At 43.9% G+C, this 19,455-nt stretch overlaps 1 protein-coding gene across 1 annotated transcript in view; it reads left to right on the top strand.

The window, feature by feature from the left end:
• The window catches only part of GTF2F2 (general transcription factor IIF subunit 2), an 84,842-nt gene extending 74,245 nt beyond the window's left edge, over positions 1-10,597 (top strand). The window contains exons 8-9 of the mRNA XM_026866609.1: positions 3,470-3,613; positions 9,735-10,597. Of these exons, the coding sequence (XP_026722410.1) occupies positions 3,470-3,613; positions 9,735-9,854 (264 nt within the window). The 3' untranslated portion in view covers positions 9,855-10,597. The remainder of the gene's footprint in view (positions 1-3,469; positions 3,614-9,734) is intronic.
• The last annotated feature ends 8,858 nt before the right edge of the window (positions 10,598-19,455 follow it).

The following is a 19,455-nucleotide window of genomic DNA, read 5'->3' as shown; positions in this document are numbered from 1 at the left end:
GATTGCTCTGAAAATATGGTTTCTCTGGCAGGAAAAATATAACGTGCTCATCATATACCTTAGTAAGTTCTGACTTAAGCCAGGTGTAAATTAAAGGCATTTTTAAATGTTGCAAACTGACTGGCATCAGATCAGTTGAAGATCAGATGCAAACACCTTTTTGGCAATCGAACATTTGATATAGTGTATTGCTTATCTCGCAGGTAGCATTCTCACACATCTCATACTTCATCCTACATTTCATGCAGCAAGAGGCCAGTCCCCTCCTCCTCCCCACTCTTTGTATCATTTCTTTAGGTGCTTCATACAGAAACCCTTGCTCACGTACCAGGACATGAGTAGTGCTGCAGGTCATAGTAGACTTTCAGATGAATGGGATTTATCCAGCTTGTCCAATAGCTGTGTGACTGTGTGAACATACCCAGAGAACTGGCCAACTGCTTTGTTGGTGGAATTGCAACCAACAGAGGTAACCCCTGACTACACCCTGGCCATGCTGCTTTGCTAAAGAATTCAGCTTATGTCATATTACGGTGTCTTAATTTTCTGTTGTATTAAAGGATCCTGACTGTAATTGGAGACTGTAGTTTTAAAGTGTGTCAACTGAGTAGACTTGTTCATATGTATTTCAGTGCCATTGCAGTTCTGTTTCATGGGGTTACAACTAGATGCAGTCTACTTCCATTATACTGCATAGTGAGACTATACTAGTAGAGAAACAGAAAATTAATCTACAGCAGGGCTTCCAAAGCTTACAGTTAAAACCTGTAGGTCAACAGAGGCTGCTAATGAATTGCCTGTTGGACTTCTAGAAAAAGAAAATATTTTGACTTACTGTTGTTTATAGGAAGGCCAGTGTCCTAGATTTATGTTCCTATTCTAGTTTCTGTGGTGTAGCAGTTCTGTAGATCATGGCAACCAAGATACTGGGAAACTGTTTTACTTGATGCTACATTTTGTTATTGTTACAAAACTATTACTGTTTTGAAGATGATTTATTTTAAAATGCAGAGGCTAAAGACTTAAATAATTACAACAAAATGTATTAGTGGATAAAAATCAATTGTGTGGATTTGTGTGGAAAGGTTGTATCTTTTATAACACTAACATACAGTTGGAAAAGCAGACAAGGATTTGATTGCCCAAGCCCATCTTGGGTTTTAAGCAGAAGCAACAGATTTCAAGCTACAGGTTGGGAACAATTGCTCTACGTTCACTTTAATGATGTACATCTGTTTCAGGATTTGAAAGAGGAGTTAGCTGGCTGGAGATCTGTGAGCAATGGCAAAGGTGGTAATAGTCTTTAGCCACTTTGGGACAGGTACCAAGAGACAGGCTATTTTCACTCAGAGCGTAGAAGGGAGTCAGCTGGCAAGAAAACAGGAAAAAATAAATTGTGCCATAAAACTAATCTCTCTTCTTAAAAATAAGATTTTTAGTATCCAGTAGAACTGTGAATTTTCATTTCTAGGCTTCTTCTCTGAAGGTCTTCTTTTTAGGATCAGGTTTGAGACATCAGAGGCAGAACAACTCCCATACAGAAGAATGCTAGTGGCAGTCAGGCTTATTGGTCATATGCATCAGTTATGCTGTATGTTTTGCTGCTTTGAATTCACCCACAGGTTGCCTGAAAGCACTTGATGGTTACATGAATTGTATTGCCTTCTGGGTCACCTTTGTTGGTTCCAAGGAGCTTGATGGTTTTCTATTATCAAGAGTGGTACTGAGGGTGGATGGAGTGATGTGCTGGCAGATTTTGCGGTTGGTGCTCTGTGGTAATTGGGGTTTGTTTGGGGTGTGCTGGTCTGTGCAAATCTTGCTTGTGATGAGGAATCTGAGGAAATGCAGGAAATATTTGTGGAGGTGTCGCGGATGAAAGTATCAACAACGGTAATGATTTAGTAAGAAATCTAGATTTATTAATAACTAACAGCAATTTATCATTACAAAATAATTCAGAAATGCTGAGAGAAAGAAAAGTGACTCATTCACAGATTTTAAAATGACAAGATTCACTTTGACTTACTTAACGGTACCTTAATTTATACATATATACATGCTCATACACAAAACGGACATACAGACAGAAACAAAGGTGTTTGGATAATGTAGAATGAACACAAACCAGACAAAACACACAAAGAAACAAGGATACATACCCACACACACACACACACACCCCAATAAACAGAGAAAGAACGGGTGAAAGAGAAGCTAGCTCAAAGAAAATTTCCCTCGGGTTTAGAGCAAATACTCACAACACCTTGGCATTCCTCAACGGGCAATAATTGAGACTCGAGCGGGTGGACTTCGCCCTGGCCTTCCATCTGGAGCAGACTACACCTTAAGGGTTTTGGTACCTGAGAGGCATCCAAGCTCAGGGGAGATGCTGGTCACAGGCCCACTGCGATCCAGAAGAGCTCAAAGGGTCTCCCTGGTGGTCGCAGTTTATAGGGTACAAGATAGTTGGCTTTTGTCAAATAACTTCTGGTGCCTTCTGGCAGTTGTACAAGAATTAGATGAATGTGCAGCTCTGTTATTGTTCCCATCTGACCATACCCCAGGCACAGGTGTGCCAGGCCATCAGGAGATGATGGGCCATTATAACAGTTTCTGAGCAATCGGGAGGATTGGAATCACACCTGGCACCATGCAGCCCAACAAGGAAGGGTGGGGAGGGGTAACAATTTCACCATCACAGGAGGTGATAAAAGTTTCTGCAAAAATATATGGTCATCTTGTGTCATCCTATAATAGTTAAGTACTTTTTAATATGTCTGCTGAATTAGGATGAGGTGTGACAACAAGGGGCCTCTACTTGCTTGAAAGGGGTTTTTTTTGATTACCGTAACTTTGTGTGCGCTACCCAGGTTTCTTCTGAAGAGATACCGTCCACGTCCTCAAAGTGTGTCTTCACTTGGTGAAGATTGGTTTTATATTGACAGAGTGGTTGCCATGAGTGCTGTTTCTGAAGCAGATGAGACAGTGTCCAAGGGCCATTGGAGCATCCTTTGGTCAGGTTGTTGTTGTGATTGAGGATGTAGCCATGTTGATCTGTGGATTTTCCTGAGTATGGCAATTTGTAGGTTGTTTGATATTTGTCATTATACCTCAGAAGCTGGTATCAACAGAGGTGGAGTGAAAATACTGTCTCAGTTTGGATTCCTGTACTAATACTAATTCTCTCTCCAAGTCTGGGCACATCATGCAGGCTCTGTTTCTGAGGTTTTTTACTAGATAAAGCAGAGATACATATCAGAAAAACTTGTTGTGCTGAAGACAAAATGCTTAGTTTATGTTCATTAGAGAACATTTGAGTGCTCAAAAGAAAATTTTCCAGATGAAAAGCACTGAGTCACTGAACAGTGTTTTATTAAATAGAAGGGTTTTTTTGTGTCTTAATGTTCAGCACTGAGAATTATACAGCGTTATATATGTATGTCTTTAAAACATGTTTTGTATCTGATAGATTGAATATGAGAAGAAGAAGAAAGAAGATGGAAAACGGGCTCGAGCTGATAAACAACAAGTGTTGGACATGCTTTTTTCAGCCTTTGAGAAACATCAGTATTACAATATTAAAGACCTGGTGGACATAACCAAACAGCCAGTGGTATGTACTAGTAGTCTTGTAATATAACTTCAGTAGTTACTATTGTGTGTATTTTCCATATCCAGAAGAGTTTCATATATACTCTGTGTCTTTGAACCAGCTCTCTAAATGTTTTACAACAAGCAGAAATCATCAAGTTTTTTTAGGGCTGCGTATGATACCAAGCATTGCAGTGAGTATGCTTTTTCTTGACAGAGGTGGTTTAAGTAACCTACATAGTCTCTTATATTTAGGTTTGCTTTAATACAAGAAACCAAATTCTGTAATGCTCACGTCTCCATGCTACTTCCATCCTCACTGAAGTAACAGCCTAGTTCTGTTGCTGTTGGCAATGGAGAGCTTATGTAAGTGAGTGGTAAGCCCTTCCTTCAGCTTCTGAACTTTATCTTGGCGTAGCAACAGGGGTTATTCTTTTTCCGTGGATCTAGAAAATTGTATTTCATGGAATGTATTAAATACATGCATTGTACATGTTAGGAGCTCAGGCATCATGTCAACATCCCCCAAAACACTTGATTTCCTTTACAAATACAATAATTTCTAGACTAAGAGTTTAGGGGGTTGGTAATTGGTTGGGGGTTTTTTAAACACTGTTTTGATACACAGACAGCAAAAGCATGAGGACACGTGCTTATGTGATGCTTTTGTTATCCTGCAGTCTCTGCTAGCCCCTTCATCTACGGACCCTAACTTTCCGGTTCTTTCCATGCTTCCCCTGTTCAAGCTTTCCTTGAGCACACCACGCGGGAGTAGGGGGGAGACAATGACACATGAAGTATCTTTGGTGCTTTTGATGTTTTTCACTGCTCACTTCAATATCTATCCTCAACCCAGCTGCAGTTTTCAGAAAACTTAAAAGGACTTAATTATAAATCTAAATAGAGCAACAATTTCAAAAGTTGTTAGAGCTAAGGCAGAGGAAGGAACATTAACAGCTGGATTATGGAAAAAATTGTTCCTTTGTAAAAGAGGAGAAAAAATGGAGATGTGTACTGGTTTTTCTCTCTTCACGTTTAGAATTAAGTGGATCTGTATCAGAGGATTTGTACAAGGTGCACAGTCTGGTTAAGAAGCTGCAAGAAGATGTTACCCAATACAAATACGTGTGGGTTCATGGTTTTATAGTACCTTGGAAGAAACTAGCTGGATAATGTATTCATGTCTTCTATTCCATTCATTTATCTAATGAGTCAACTCCTTATCTGTGTGGCCAAGGAGGTGTGTGGATAATGGGAACTGAAGAGGCGGAGGAAGGAATAGAAGCAAGATATGGAGGGAGTAGCAAGATAATTGTAAGATTTTTTTTTTATTTTTTTTTTTTTTTTTTTTTTTTTTTTTTGCTAAGAGATAGATGTGGCAATCAATATCTTGATTGCTTTGATTATAAGTAGCTGCAGATTTATCCCATCTGGCATGACTTCAGCTGGAAATAGTCACCCACAAGTCCCACTTAAGCCATGGGAGAACAAAAGTTCTCTTCCTCCTGTGATGTGATTTACCTCTTGAATGTACCTGTCTGCATCAGCTAAAAGGGGCCTGGAAAAGCTGTGCTTCTGGCAAAAGTTTCTTCATTAAGCACCAAAAGCTGGGCAAGATTAATCCAATTTTTGTCTTAGTGACTGCCCTAAGGATTAAATGTATAGGGTAGTTATTAGATTAGATGCAGAAAGCAAAATACCTCATATGAATAATTCTATTACATTTATGATGAATTTCTATGCCTGTCTATATATCTCTACTGTCATCATATGTTCCTGAATATATTCTGCCTGTAGCATAGTCAATCAATGCTGTGTACTTTATTCTCAGCAAATCTAGCCTTTATTTTTTCAATTATTGTAGTAATACAGGTATGCTAAAAGGAAATTGTAGACTAATTTGACCCAACATCACGTATTATTTGTGCTATATCTTTGCATCTCTGTTTCTTGTTTGAGTATCTCTACTGATAGATAAAAGTCCCATAGGGCTCCTGAGATTAATCAAACCATTAAACCCTCTGCTCCTGAGTGGGCTGTGCATTCTCAGTTTGGAGCTGTGTGCGAGAGTTAGGGGTTTTGTGTTCATTTCCAGATAGGGTTTTGCCATAGATGTTGGCACCCATACAGCTTCCTCAAACCTGGACATCCTGAGAAAAAAAATACCAGAATTCTCTTTCTGACGCCTTTCTTCATTCACTGGGTAGCCAGTATGGTGATAAATTCAGAACTTTCAGTATGTCATCTACCCCCTCATCTAAAGCTATCCTAATTTACCATCTGGGTTCCCATTAAAAACTTCTGTAGGGAGTTGCTAACAGCATCCATTTCCATTTAAAAATACTATCCCTTGGTTCCTGCTGCTCAGACGGTGTATCTGTTCCTAATGCCCACTGTGACTTTATTGTTCACAGAGCAGCTATACCTGCTAAAAAAAAGTAAAATGCCAACAGGTGAATAGGCATGCTTTGCCTGTGCTGTACAGAGGTTGGCTTCTAATTAATCTCTGCAGCGTGTTCACTGCTTTACTTTCTGTCATACTGTCTCAGATTGACTGGGTATGTAATTTCTTTGAGTTTCTAAATGTTGAGGTTATTTTCAGACGTGAGGAAAAAAAAATGCTGCTGCTGCTGTCTCCTCAGCTCCTGTTAAAATGAAGTTCTAGGTGCTTACATCACTGGCTAATAATATTTAAAACACAGTTATCTGAGGGAATGAACATCTTGGTGAAGTAACAAATAAATAAGGGTATTTTTCTTACATTATGGTAAATGTAAATAGTAAATTAAACGCTACAGAATGTGTTCCATGTTACATGGGAAATTGCTGCCATCTTTATTTTACGATCATGAAATCACAAAGCAAGGATATTGTGAATGCAAACCAGTTATATAGGGAAACCTGGGTTTATTTCCTTTTTTTTTTAATGAAAAATAACAATATTCAGTAGTAGGCAAATCTGTTTCCACCCACCCAGATGTAAATATTGAGTGTTCCCTGGAAATACTGCAGTAATTCTAGATTTGGATTTCATGGCTGAGAACATAATATGCTTTTTATGTAAGCAATCAAATATATGTGAAGAATGGAATCAGTATGGAACCAGTGGTCTACTATGAACTGTATTTTTTTTAAATGGGATATGTTGTTTGCAGTTTTTTCCTTTTATTTCAGCTTTAAACAATGGTTATGCTAAATACGGGGATCGGGGGGTGTCTCCCCTCAAAGTTTCAGAAGGGTTGTCAGAGCTTAGAAATTAACTCCTCAGAAATGTTTGTTCCATAATTTTATAATAACATTTCACTTCTTATAGAAAAAATCATGAGGGAATGTGTAACAGAGCAGAGGATGCCTTAAATGTAGAAACAGATTACCTACATATTAGCTTCTGTGTTAGATTTATATGTATATAAATATATTGAATCCCTTTCTGAGAAGAAATTGTGGGCCTCTGATTAGCACTCCCAGGCTCTAAAAGTCAGTATTTGGCATCGCTTGAGGAAATGGGGGGTTTCTCTTAATCATATACTACCAGACTGAGCAGTATGCTTCAAGATATATAGGCCAACCTGGCACAACCAGGAGGGTCCTGGTTTCTGGAAGGAGAGTGATCTTACAGGAAAAATCAGAATGTCCCCTGAATGCATCTCATCCATCCACTTGCTCTCAAATATGGTACAGTACAGCAGGAGTAGCCCTGATTTGTAATTGTCTAAAAGCTGCAACAGTTCAGCGTTGTCTGTGCAAGCAGAGTGAATTTTTTGGGTTAACACTCTCAGCTGCCCTCCCTAAAACCACTGCTGCTTGCTTTCCCTCTGCAGCGGAGATGGCAAATAAGAATATGTTGCAAATCCTCAGTTGCCACAGTTCACAGTCTCCACTGAAGTGCTCTTAATTGTGACATGGACGTTACCTCACTGTTCAGTTTGGGTGGGTTTTGTTCGTTTTGTTACGGTGTTGAATCAAAACTCTTGGAAGCTTTGCCTAGAGAGAAGCAGAACTGCCTGTGGAATTGAGTCTGCAAACTGGTTGAAATTAAAACTAACCTTTTGTTTAACTGGGTGAGTGGTTTAGAGATGTGAGCAAGTAGTGAGAGGTGAGAACTGCCTCGTGCAAAATGGCACCCAAAGAGAGTGCCACCAAACAGGAGCCAGCCACTGGCAGCCACAGCGGTTTCATCCAGCCTGAGCCCGGCGGCATCGCCACGCCTTGTGACCTGGCTGCCCAGATGCAGACAGGGGCTCTCAGCCCAGAAACTGCATATGGATGTACTTCATGGGACTAAGTGCAATTCTGTGGGTTTTTTCCAGTACTCATTAATCTGTTCGTGTGGTCTAGAGCAGAATTTAACCTTGAATCTGAGTGTTTCTTCCACCCACTCTGCCATCTTTTGAAGTATCTGTGGGTGACACTCCTGAAAGCTATCTCGTGTGCACATACACAAGGACTGCAAACAGTGCAGTGCATACGCAGGTATACACATCTACACACACCTATGTGGAAATCACTTTTTCACCTGCTTTCATCACCTTTTAAAAAATTCATCACACAACAGCAGTGTCATCGCAACAAAAATGTTTGCGCACTAATTGCTGTTGTAGTGAGTACATTTGTCTTAGGTACCTGACTCTCAAATAATGACAGCATCTCGGCAACAGATGAGCTGTGGAAAGGTGTGCTAAGAGATGTGCACTGATCTCCTGCTGCCACCTGCTGGGATTTGCATCGTGCACCCTCGAAGACTGAAGAGCCATCCCCGCAGTGCCAAATGAACTCCCTGCTCCCCGCTCATGGCTCCTGCATGCAGCCACTCTGCTCGAAGAAACACCCGAAGAAAGTAGTTTATTTACACATTTGTTATGGGCATCTTTCCTAGTTCTTGATCAAACACCCCTCATTGCTTTGGGATAGGTTTTTAAGAGTAATTTTGCTACATGAGTCCAAATGAAGTATTGTCATTAGCATGGGATCTGGATTTTTTTTCTCTGTGGATTTTTGATGTGTACCGGGAGAGATATTAATGGTTGGTTTCTCTAAAAGAGACATTTTTTAATGACTGAAAACATGCTTTTTATTTATTTTCCATTTAGCAAAAAATGAGAAGAGTGTAAGAAAGAGACCAGGCAATTGGCCTTTCTTTTTTTCCTATGTCATCAACAAATACTTGCTTTTTTTAATGAGTTGGTATATGTTGATATTTGCACTTAGTGGAACTGTAGATAAAGAGAATACAAGGGTTCCAGTAACTCCAGTTCAATTTATGCACTCAAAGAGGATTAAATGTCTCAGACTAAAGCAATTATGAATTTTATGTGGGGGTTCTTAAACTGTGGTCTGTGGTTGCCATGGCAACCCGCTCAAGTCAGTCCTGATTAATATTTAAACAAACAAGCAGGCAAACAGCTCTTTAAAAAATGAAACAAAATACTGGTGTTTATTACAAAGAGTAGAGGAATGTGATATTAGTGAGCTGTCTTGTGTCAAAGGTTACACTACTGGTATCATAGCTTTCCTTGGATTTTCTTAATTTCTCTTCCTTGCCTTAATATTTGAAGGTATTAGAAAATTCTCTGGCACCTGCTCAGCTCTCTGCTAAAAATGAGGCCATAGTAAAATGCTTAAAGCTTTGCAAAATGGCATGAAAACCAACAGCTTGGGCCTTTGATGGGATCTGAATAAGGCAGGGAGTTTCAAAATAATTTCAGCCCAAGCAAGATGAAAAGCCAAGAGCTTTTAGCTCAGGTGCAGAAATTCCAGCAGGAGGAAGATGTCTGAGAGAACCTCAGCATCATCTTCCCAGAGTAGGCACTGGGAGCTCGTTTCGGCAGCCCGTGGAGCATCCAACTACTTGGTACCTGCCTCTTCGCAGCCAGGCACAGCTGTGCAGGGACTGCCCGGGAGCCATCACCTGTGGCTCAGGTGCTCCTGGGTGGGTGTTACACCTGGGGTGCTCTAATCCCTGTTGGTGCCTGGGGACTGAAGTCTGTCACAGACTCCCACAAGTTCGTGCCAATCAGCCAACCTTGCTGTCCATGGGTTGTTTTTATCAACCAAGTTGATGTGATTGAGCAGATCGTGAGACGATGCGTAGGAACCATAGTAATTGCCTGCCTGTATAATTTGAATTTTTGTTTCCTTTTCAGATATACTTGAAAGAAATTTTAAGAGAAATAGGCATCTACAATGTAAAGGGGACCCACAAAAACACTTGGGAGCTGAAGCCAGAATACAGACACTACCAAGGAGAAGACAAGAGTGATTAACAAAAGCTTTTACAAAGCAAGAGAGAATCAGAGTGATTGCACTGAGGGAACTGTGGTGGGTTTACAGACAGGACTGAGCACAGCGCAATTTTGCAAGGCTCAAGTTAAATTCAAGCAGTTGATCCTTTGTAATTTTATGTAGCTTCATTTTTTTTTCCCCAATAAATACTTCTTATGTGTTTCTGTAAGTGTTTTGTCTTTTGACAGGAAAAAAATATTTATAGAATAAACCTGTATTAGATTTATCTTTGTTAGAAATCTTTTGAGTTCTGATCTTACTTTTTCTTGGTAGTTTTGTGGCTTTTCCAAGCCTCCATGACTTTGAAGGAGTGTGTACTAGAGGAACCTGTAACTTTGTGGTTTTGCGTTCCAGGTTAATACCCTTGCATCTGCTGGGATCTGTCAGGGCTTCATCTGGAAGGCTGCAGAGGTACACAATGCTCTGTACAGTGTTTGGGTGGAAATTCCTTTTGGGGTTAGGCTTTAGGAAGAACTACAACCATGGTGCTCATCACAGTCCTTAGACTCCATGGGAACAAATCAACACAGTTAAAAAAAAACATAAAGCAAAGGCTGATACACAGGTCAGTGGGAAGACAAAAATCCACTCCAGGTGATTACTGAGAAAAAAAATGAAATGTCTGTCTATTATGTACATCAAGGAATAGATTTATCTTTTGATTTTTTTTATGTTACCTATGGTTTATGTTTAAGCATATCAATAAAAGTGTTATTTTAATTTGTACTATGCAATGTTCTACATTATTGAGTGAACACATGTGATTTAGATAGCGTAGGTATGAAGGTTTTTTTCAAACCATGTTTTTGTGGCTGACCACTGGGTTTCTGGGTGTTTTGGGGAAGATTGCTTAATATATCTGTGTCTCTGTTCCCCCATTTTTGAAATGCATATTGCAAGGGTTGTCTCTTCAGCATCATTTTTGGGAAGGAGATAGGACAGGACTATTTAATTACATTCTCAAAGCTTTTATCTTAAAAAAAGAGCAAAGAAAACAGTGGAAAAAAATGCATTAGTGTACTTGTAAAAGAAGCAGAAAGTGAGGTCTTATAGCACAACTTTCACATTCACTCTGGTCCTTCAGATGCGTGCATCGCTTCAGCGCACATTAATAAAATAACAGATCTGCATGAAAAGCAAACATTCCATTATTGGTCCACCTGGAAGCAATTAAAGGTCATGGGGGGATGGGGGCTGGGTGTCAAATGCCTTGGGAGGTTTGTAAAACAACTCTAACCCCTTACGCATAAGTCACACAGTTTAAGTGTGCTCGATTAATTTTTTTTCTAGAATTGTTTGTGTAGGTATCTCTGCAGATATGCTTCCTGCTGGTGCTCAGATTTCCATGTCATGAAGTGTCCAGTTCCTAGGAGGTGGACTACTGAGAACTTTTGAAAAGCAGATCACATTCCAGGGGTGTGTGTGTGTGTGTGTGTGCTTTCAGGCTCTACAAGCAGGACTCAGCTTGCTAATGGCTGCGGGCTGTACCTGAGGATGCTGAGAGGAACCCGGGAAGTCAGCTTTTGTGTCTTGCTATGGTACACCACGTGTTCCCCAGCAACAGCCAGAGCCTGCACACACTGCTGCCCTCCTCATGCTCTTCAAGTCCTCCGGAGACTTGCATTCACAATCATGTAGGATGAGGACTTGCTTTTCATGATCTGGACTCCTCTGTTGGATTTGTGTCCTGTTTGAGCAGCTAAGGTACCTAGAAGGTCTAGGTCACCTTCTCCCTTGTGTCCTTCATGTGGTCTTCTAAAGCCATGCAGGGGAATGCCATATGATTCTGATTTTGTAGTGTTGCAGTTCAGTGCTACAAGTAAAAATGTACTGTTTCAGAGGCAAAAGGTTACCTTTAGTGGAATCTCTAGCAGGATTAGCTCAGCAGAGAAGTATTTTGGATCTGCTTGTATTTTTGGTTTTATGTGAGTTTACTCATTCATAATTTGCCTTGAGACATAATCAGCACAAAATGCCAGGAGATCTAAGTAAAGTTGGGATTTTATTGATCTGCAGAGTGCCTTTGGACAGGGTAAACAGGCTCTACTTAGGAGTAATGGAAAGTGTATGGAGCGCTCCCATTTTTTTATGCGTTTCATGTTTTTTACAAAAGACCAATTTTTATGGGTGTCATTAAAAACGTGGAGAGTGCTAGAAATAAACGAGCAGTGGTTTTCAACCAACCAGCAACGGGAGGGTTGAGGGAAGCCAAAGTGTCCTGGTTTGCTTGCAGCCTTCACTGGAGTAGGACCAGTTTTCAAGGTGAAATGGGGACTGAGACAGTGAGGAAACTCCATTTCAAAAATGGAACTAGGAAACAGAACTGGGAGATGCTATGCCAGTATAAATGAAGAAAATACATGCAGTGGACAGTCCAGAAGCCAGGTGGCTCATGAAGCACTTTTTTACCTGCTTCCTGCATGATTTTGAAGGTTTTCTAGCTTTTAGGCTGCAACTGGAATTTTAGCCCTAAGAGCAGCCACAAAATCCACGTGGCCTGAGAGACTGGCACAACGAACCCACAGGGGTGCTGACCAGGAGGATGAAAGATGCTCTTCTGTGCCAGCACCAGGCCCTGTGCGGTGCATTCAAGGACTCTGCTGGCTCCTGCCTGGTGGGAGCACACGGTAAAGATGGAGGTGGAGCTGTTAAGTGCCATTGGCAGATCATCATCCAGCCTGCAGGCAAGCCGCAGGGTCTTGCAGCACATCCCACCCTGGAGACAGAAGCAGCAGGGTAGACACACTGCTATGGGCCCCACATTGTCCCTTCTGCAGTAACTCAAGGCACTGTGGGACCAGTTTAACTTCATGTGAGGCTGCAATAATGATTTAGCATTTGGGGCAACCTCATTTGGCTCCAGCACATAATAACCAGCAAGAACTCTCCAGTTCTGCTCCACTTGTTCTGCGGGAGGACTGTACACAAGTGCTGTTAGCAGGATTGCCGTCTGCCAAAAGAGAGGAGGAGGAGGCAGCTCGCAGGCATTCAAGTCTGATTCCCCAGCCCCCACATTTGGATTAATTTAAACTCTGAACTTGCGGCAGTGATGAACAATGATTCCCTGCTGGTCTTCCCATGTGCTGTTGTCTCTGCTGACTGATGAACTCTGCTCATGCAGATGTTCTTGAATAATTGTGGTCAAAACATTCATCCACGAGTGGGTCCCATAGGCATGAGTGGAAGTATCAAAGTGCTAAATGCCATTAGATGAGTGTGTCTCCCCTCTAATATTGCTTCTCCCAAATGACCAGTTCTTTGAGTCATCAGAAATTTCATACTCAGTAAGCCCAGGCGGTACCAGCATGCACCTGAGCTGATGTGAGGTGACAGCGATGCAGCTGCCCCAGTAGAGACATCTCTGCTAATGGGCGGGGAATGGGCAAGAAGGTGCCAGCCTGGAGGCTGTCACTGCTACGTGAGGAAGGGGTGGGGAGGATTTGAACCCAGCCCGGGACAGACTGGTACCAGTGCCGCCCTGCTTCCCTCCCTGCCAGCTCACAGCTCTAAACATCTGCCTGCCACCTCTGCAGCCCTCCCCAGAGGCTCCTGGTGGGACAGACAGGGCTGCATGAGGCATGGGAACAGAAAGCACCAAGTGTGAACATTAGCAACATAACTTTCTGCCAGCTCACAGCTACGAGACCTCTGCTGCTGACACCACAGCTTTGAACAGAACTCAGAGTAGGATCAGAGCTCACTAGCTGCTGTGATCCCAGTGGATGCTCCCTAAAAGTTGTCCATGCTTTGAGTCAGCGACATACTGTCTTCACCAGCTGCTTGGAGTTGGCTCCAGCTGAAGGTACCTCCTGCATGTGTCAGCTATGCCCACCCACAGTCACACGTCCCTGTCGCCAGGATGGCATTTTCATTAGTCACTGTATCTACTGACTCCTAACAAATCTTTTTTTTCTCACTAACGCAGTATCAGAGCTGAGTCGTTGCTCCAGGCTCACCTGGAAGATAGCTTTCCTTCTTGAGCTTTTCTGTGGCTGGGCACAACCTGCCTCATTGCTCATGCTGATGGCATGACTGGAGGACTCTTTTTCTCAGCTCTCCTTACCGAGACTGTGTGTGGCTACCGGGCTGCGGGGTCAACCTTTCTCAGGAAGTGTTTAATTATTCGCACAAGGATGACAAACTCCAATAGGAAAGATCAGAAAAGGCCATTTCCAGAAGAGCTCAGCACCCAGTGCTGCAGGTGTCTTAAGGGTCACATCTCTTGTCTGGCTCAAGGTCAAACTCTTCCACCTTCATTTCTCAAACTCAAAAAAAATTTGAGTTCATTGCATTTTGGAGTAAGGAATTGATATTTGGATGGGAAACAAGAGGCACCTCTAAGCCAGAGGACTCAATGAACATAGGTGCCATTGACATCACTTCAGCCAACCACACTTAGGGCTTGGATAAGTAAGATCTGAGCACCAGCAGCTAAACTTACAGCTACCCTGTTCTGCCCAGCTCAGCAAACCTCAGTGTAAGGAGCTGCTTGGTACTGGTCTTGGGAGTACCTCAGCCAAAATGCATTCCTTGAGAAGTGCAGCCATCAGAGAAAGGGCTTCCTGCTCCTGATGGCATACACAGGGGTTTGGGCTTTTGCAGCCAGTATGTTTGCAACTATAGGCAAATAGAAGGGAGAAGCTGCAGTAGTTGATTTTCCGTCTTGAAAGGAAGATCACAACTACTTCTTTTCCTCTCTACTCCATTCACTTGTTTTACCTCTGGAGCTCATTCTTGAGAGTGGGATTTCCACGGGGGCCTGAACACCTCCAAGACTTAGGGAAGGCTTTCAACAGCTGAGATGGACAACCAAGTACCAAGCGCCAGAGGAACAGGCAAGCGCAAAGGCTTGATTAAAAGCAACAGAGAAAACAACGGAGAGCCCTTCCTCAGCTGCCTGGGTCTATGCCTGCACCCATCCAGCTGTCCCCACCAGTCTGTGGTGCAACAGTTGACAGCACTAGAGGAGGAAAATGAGACCAGTGCACCCTGGGCTTCACACTTTTAATTTAAGGTCTGGTTATTTTTTTTTTTTTCCCCCCCAAGGAGGCTCACATAAAATGCAGCTTGGATTCCTGAAAAGCCTCCCTCCACCACCCAGACAAGCCCAGCCTTGGGAAGATGCTATTTATACTCGTGATGACAGGCGGCAAGCAGCAAGGGCTGCATCCATGTGGAGTCTGCCAGCCCATGCACCCCCAGCCAAAGGATTTTCCTCCTGTGTGCCCTTCCCAAAGCTGTCTGGCCCACAGTAAGCAAGGTGGCCTTGTGACTGTGAAACCCGTCTACTTCTGGGCAGCTGCTATCTTGCCCATTCAGCTTAAAAATCAGGTGGGTTTATGGGGATCATAGCACTCTTAGCTCCACCACAACAGGTAAACTGAACAGCACATGCTGCCAGGAGGTGGCCTCTGGGCCAGGGCAGCCAAAGACAATGGGTGACGGGCTGCACCAGCCCCCTCAAACACCTCTTTGTGGGCAGCCTGACCAAGCACCAGCAGCTGCAGAGTTTTATGGCTACAGCCCACAGCAACCACAGAAATCATCCCTTCCTGCCTCAACTGGGGGAGCCGAGGGTGCCCAGCCCAGGCACAGCTGTAGGTAGAGATGAACCTCAGCCAGTAGCAACAGTGGGGGTTTGCTAGCTGGGCATCCACAGTGAACAGGGAGGCAGCATCCAGCTTTACATGGCCTCTTGACTACTCTGTTATGAAGAACTTGGGAAACTAATCCTTAAATCCTTTGTGGACATTTAGTTTTCTGCACATGCCTTATAAAAGCTGCAGTTGCTTTGGCAGGGCTGCCAGCATACTCATACCTTGCTCAGTATGGGAGAAGAAATGCCATTAGTGCTTCCTCCCATTGCTGCTGGTCACAGACAGGGCGGTGAATCCCAGCTATTGGCTCCCAGGGTAACAGTAGGGCTGCAGAGAAACAATTGCTCATAATTCTCACCGTGTTCAGCTGCTGCCTCAGTGGCAAGGTTGGTATCACACATCAAAACAGTCTAAAAAGGCCTCCTAGGGTGTTTGACTCCTTTCTGCTAAAAGTGGAAGGTGATGAATGCACATCTAATGGCTCGAAACACCCAGCAGCTAAGCACATCTTCAACAACATCCTGCCACACTCCTACAGAACACAATTCCGGGGTTACCAGCATCTGCTGGCACAAAAAAATCCCAACCTCCACCAGGCCTCCAGCTCTGACCACAACCACTTGGCTGTGATCTTTGCACAACAGCTTCCAGCTGCAACTTCAACCAAAAGACAGCCAAGGCACAGGGACCATAAACCAGCACAGTTGCATTCCTGGCAATGAATTTTGGGCTGTTTATGGCAAAGACTCTCAGGCTTGGCTAGTTTGGTTTTTTTTTTCCTCCTACTGAGACGTTTATCTCTGAGCTAAATGAACACGGTGTTTAACTGCTGCTCTCCCACTGTGGGCTAGTGGCGACATGGAGATTTACTTGCTGGCTTGCACAGGGCAGAACATCCCAGTTTACAACAGCAGCTGCATCCCAGGGAAGCAACTTGCAGAGCTGAAGTGCAGCTGGAGGTCCATGGGAACGGAGGGAGGTGTCTTACCTGCTCCAAGCTAACAGCAGCATGTGAGAAAGAGGTATCTTGATGCAGATACTATTGCCGTTTAATAAAAGCATCCTCCCTAGACAGCTGTCACTGAAAACACTGCCAGGACTGCAGCAGGCTGGCCTGAGCCAGCTCAACATGCATAGCACTGGCTAAGCGAAGGAAGCAAGTTGCAATTTTTTCTATGTATATTTTAAAAAAAATCCAATTTTATTTCTCTGACAACCATGTCTTAAACTTACAGTCTCTCCTGACCTTAAGCTAAACCACATAAAAAAAAAAAAACCCACCCAAACACCAACTCTGTTCCCTACATCCACTCATTTAAAGTTTTCCCTTTGCAGGTTTTCCCTCCTTGTGCCAAAGCCGAGGGCTGCACAAGGCTCCAGGACGATCACCCACCCAGGCTCCAGCACCCACCCCCTGCCCACGCTAAGTGGACAAAGCCAAGGGACAAACATGGCCTAGCTTGGCTAAGAGGGTACCTGAGGGAATAGTGGTATCTAACTTCCCCCTGGCCCCACCAGCACCTCTCCCATCACACTAAATGCTCCCTGCGCTGCACGAACGTCCCCAAGCCTGCACCCTTTCTCCTCAAAGGAGGCAGACAAGGAGCAACAAGGTGCTGCAGCAGGGTTCAGATGCTAACAGTACAATCACTGGCCTGCAGGGGGGAGGATTTTTTTGCCAGTGCTTGGCTGAATCTCTGCACACAGGCTGTGAGCTGGAGACGCTGTGGGAAGCTTTGAGAGCAATAAGAGTGGATTTGTAGATGGGGCAAGACCCAGCTAGGGAAGTAAAATTGTGAGACAAAGATCAGGCATTGAAGGTGAATTGTGGGGTGGGAGGGAAAAAGGCCAAGGGGACTATGGGACACGTGCCCAGCACAGTAGCTGCTTCCTCTGGCCTCAAGACACCACTCCCTAACCACAAAAGTACAAAACTAAAAAGGGAGCATTTTCTTCCCCTTTACGAGCAATCACCCAGCTCATGGTGGGTGCAGGAGCAGCTTCCTGGTCCCACACCAGGCTGTGACCCAAGCTAGCAGAGGAAAGGTTTCTACCCAACTGCTTGACCCCACTCAGTTCAGGGGAAAAGCTACTTGGATCCTTCCCAGCTCCTCAGGCCTTCCAGCCACATAGTATCTTCCCAGGAATGCAAGATATAAGCCTCAAATACATTTTAAAACAAGATGGGGCTAGGTTTTTAAGCTGTCCTTCAGGCTGTGTTTAAATAGCACCTGGGTAATTTGTAATGATGGGGGATTTATGAGTTTAGTAACTCCAAAACTGCAGCATTACAGCAGCATGAAGCCTTCCCTTTTCAAATCACTTTTGGTTTTCAGCCCCAGAAAACAGCTGCTTGAAATGAACAGGGGCCAAAAGAGGAGGAATTGGATTATGAGGAAATACACTGACTTCATTTCCAACTCAAAGTTGCACCAAGGATTGTTGACAAGCACAATTGCCAGCCACGGGCCTCCCACTTCACAGCATGTAGCAGCTCCCAACGCAAGGAGCTGCATCCCAACTTTCCCCTCGCCCTGCCTCCACTGCAGGCAGCTACCACAGCAGCGGTCACTGTTTGCCACCTACACCATCCTTCCCCACCACTGAGTGTGGTTTAACCTCTCCTCCCTGGTGCCTGGCAGCCTTGACACTGCAGAAGGCAGCTTGCCCTTTTCCCTGAGAAACTGCATTTTTGGGAAGCGTGGTGCAGCCAGCAGCAAAACCACTTCTCTTGCAAGTCTCTGGAGAGATAAGCAGAATAAAATCCTGCACCTCAAGAGCATCTGAGCTGACACTTTCCTACAATAGGCTGCAGGGAGACTTCCCATCAGAGGCTCCACCATGCAGAAAAGCATACATTGATAGGAGTATGTGACCCACTAGTTAGGCATGTTTGCACACAAATTAAATATCCCAATTAGTCTGGAGCACAGACAGGATGTCACACAACTTGCCGTAAGCCATTCAACTCAACAGCAAGGCTGTGCTCATCATGGCTTTAAGCACCTGCTTTTCAAAGCAGCACTTCATCATCTGGACACAGCTGCCACACAGCCCTTTGCTCCAGACTTGTGCCCAGGGTTCCCAGCCTCAGCCTAACTAGCCCAGCAGCCAGGCAAGGGGAAGAGCTATTTTTACTTCCACATACCAGCTCCGCTCAGTTTTAAGCACTGACTCACTGGTAGTGGAAGCCAAGAGTATTAGGGGCTGCACAGCCATACAAGCACTGCCCTGCCCACACTAACCTTGCTCCACTGATAAGCAATTACATCTCAAACTAAGCAAGTGCTTACTCTCCCCTTCCTTAAGGGTTCCAAGTTTTCAACAAAGATCCAACAGGAAGGTAAGCAAACATCTTCAACTGGCCCTTTTAAACAAATCTTGTGCAAGGAAAGCAAGAGTTGGCTTACAGTGATTTTATTTAGGCTCTGAACCTGCCTCCCTGCCTTTCAGTCTCATCGCACGAAGGCAGAGGAGCATTAGTTTACATTGCTCAGATTAGACTGAAATTGTACCTCAGCCAGAAGCACAGCTGACCCAAAACCCTTCCCTGGGAAAGCCAAAAAAACATATGTAAATGAAGTTCCCATAAAACTAAATAGGGTGTGTTTAAACCAGACAGGAACCTTCAAGGTAACCAGGGCATGCTCCACTCCCACCTCCACTGCCAGTATCTCACTCCTCCCAGCCTGCTGCCACATCTATCTCACCCCTGCAGAAACCTACCTTCAGATCAGCCTGGGGCCAAAAACCAACATGCAAGACAAAGATGCCAAAACTCTGGAGGCCTGGGGCCTCACAGATCAACAGCTGCAAAGTGGATCATGCCTTCCCCTTTCAGGCACCTCCTACACCACTGCCATCACTGCAGTAAAAAATAACAGTTAATGATTTGCAGTCCAAGGCAAGACCCCATGTCAGGTACAGAGTCACACTGTCAGCAGTGACATAAAGCCCCTTGCCCCAGATGGGGCTCTGTGAAGGG

This window comes from Athene cunicularia (genome assembly GCF_003259725.1).
Source record: "Athene cunicularia isolate RWA chromosome 1 unlocalized genomic scaffold, athCun1 chr1_part1, whole genome shotgun sequence".
Taxonomy (NCBI): domain Eukaryota; kingdom Metazoa; phylum Chordata; class Aves; order Strigiformes; family Strigidae; genus Athene; species Athene cunicularia.
This window is presented reverse-complemented; position numbering and strand designations above follow the sequence as displayed.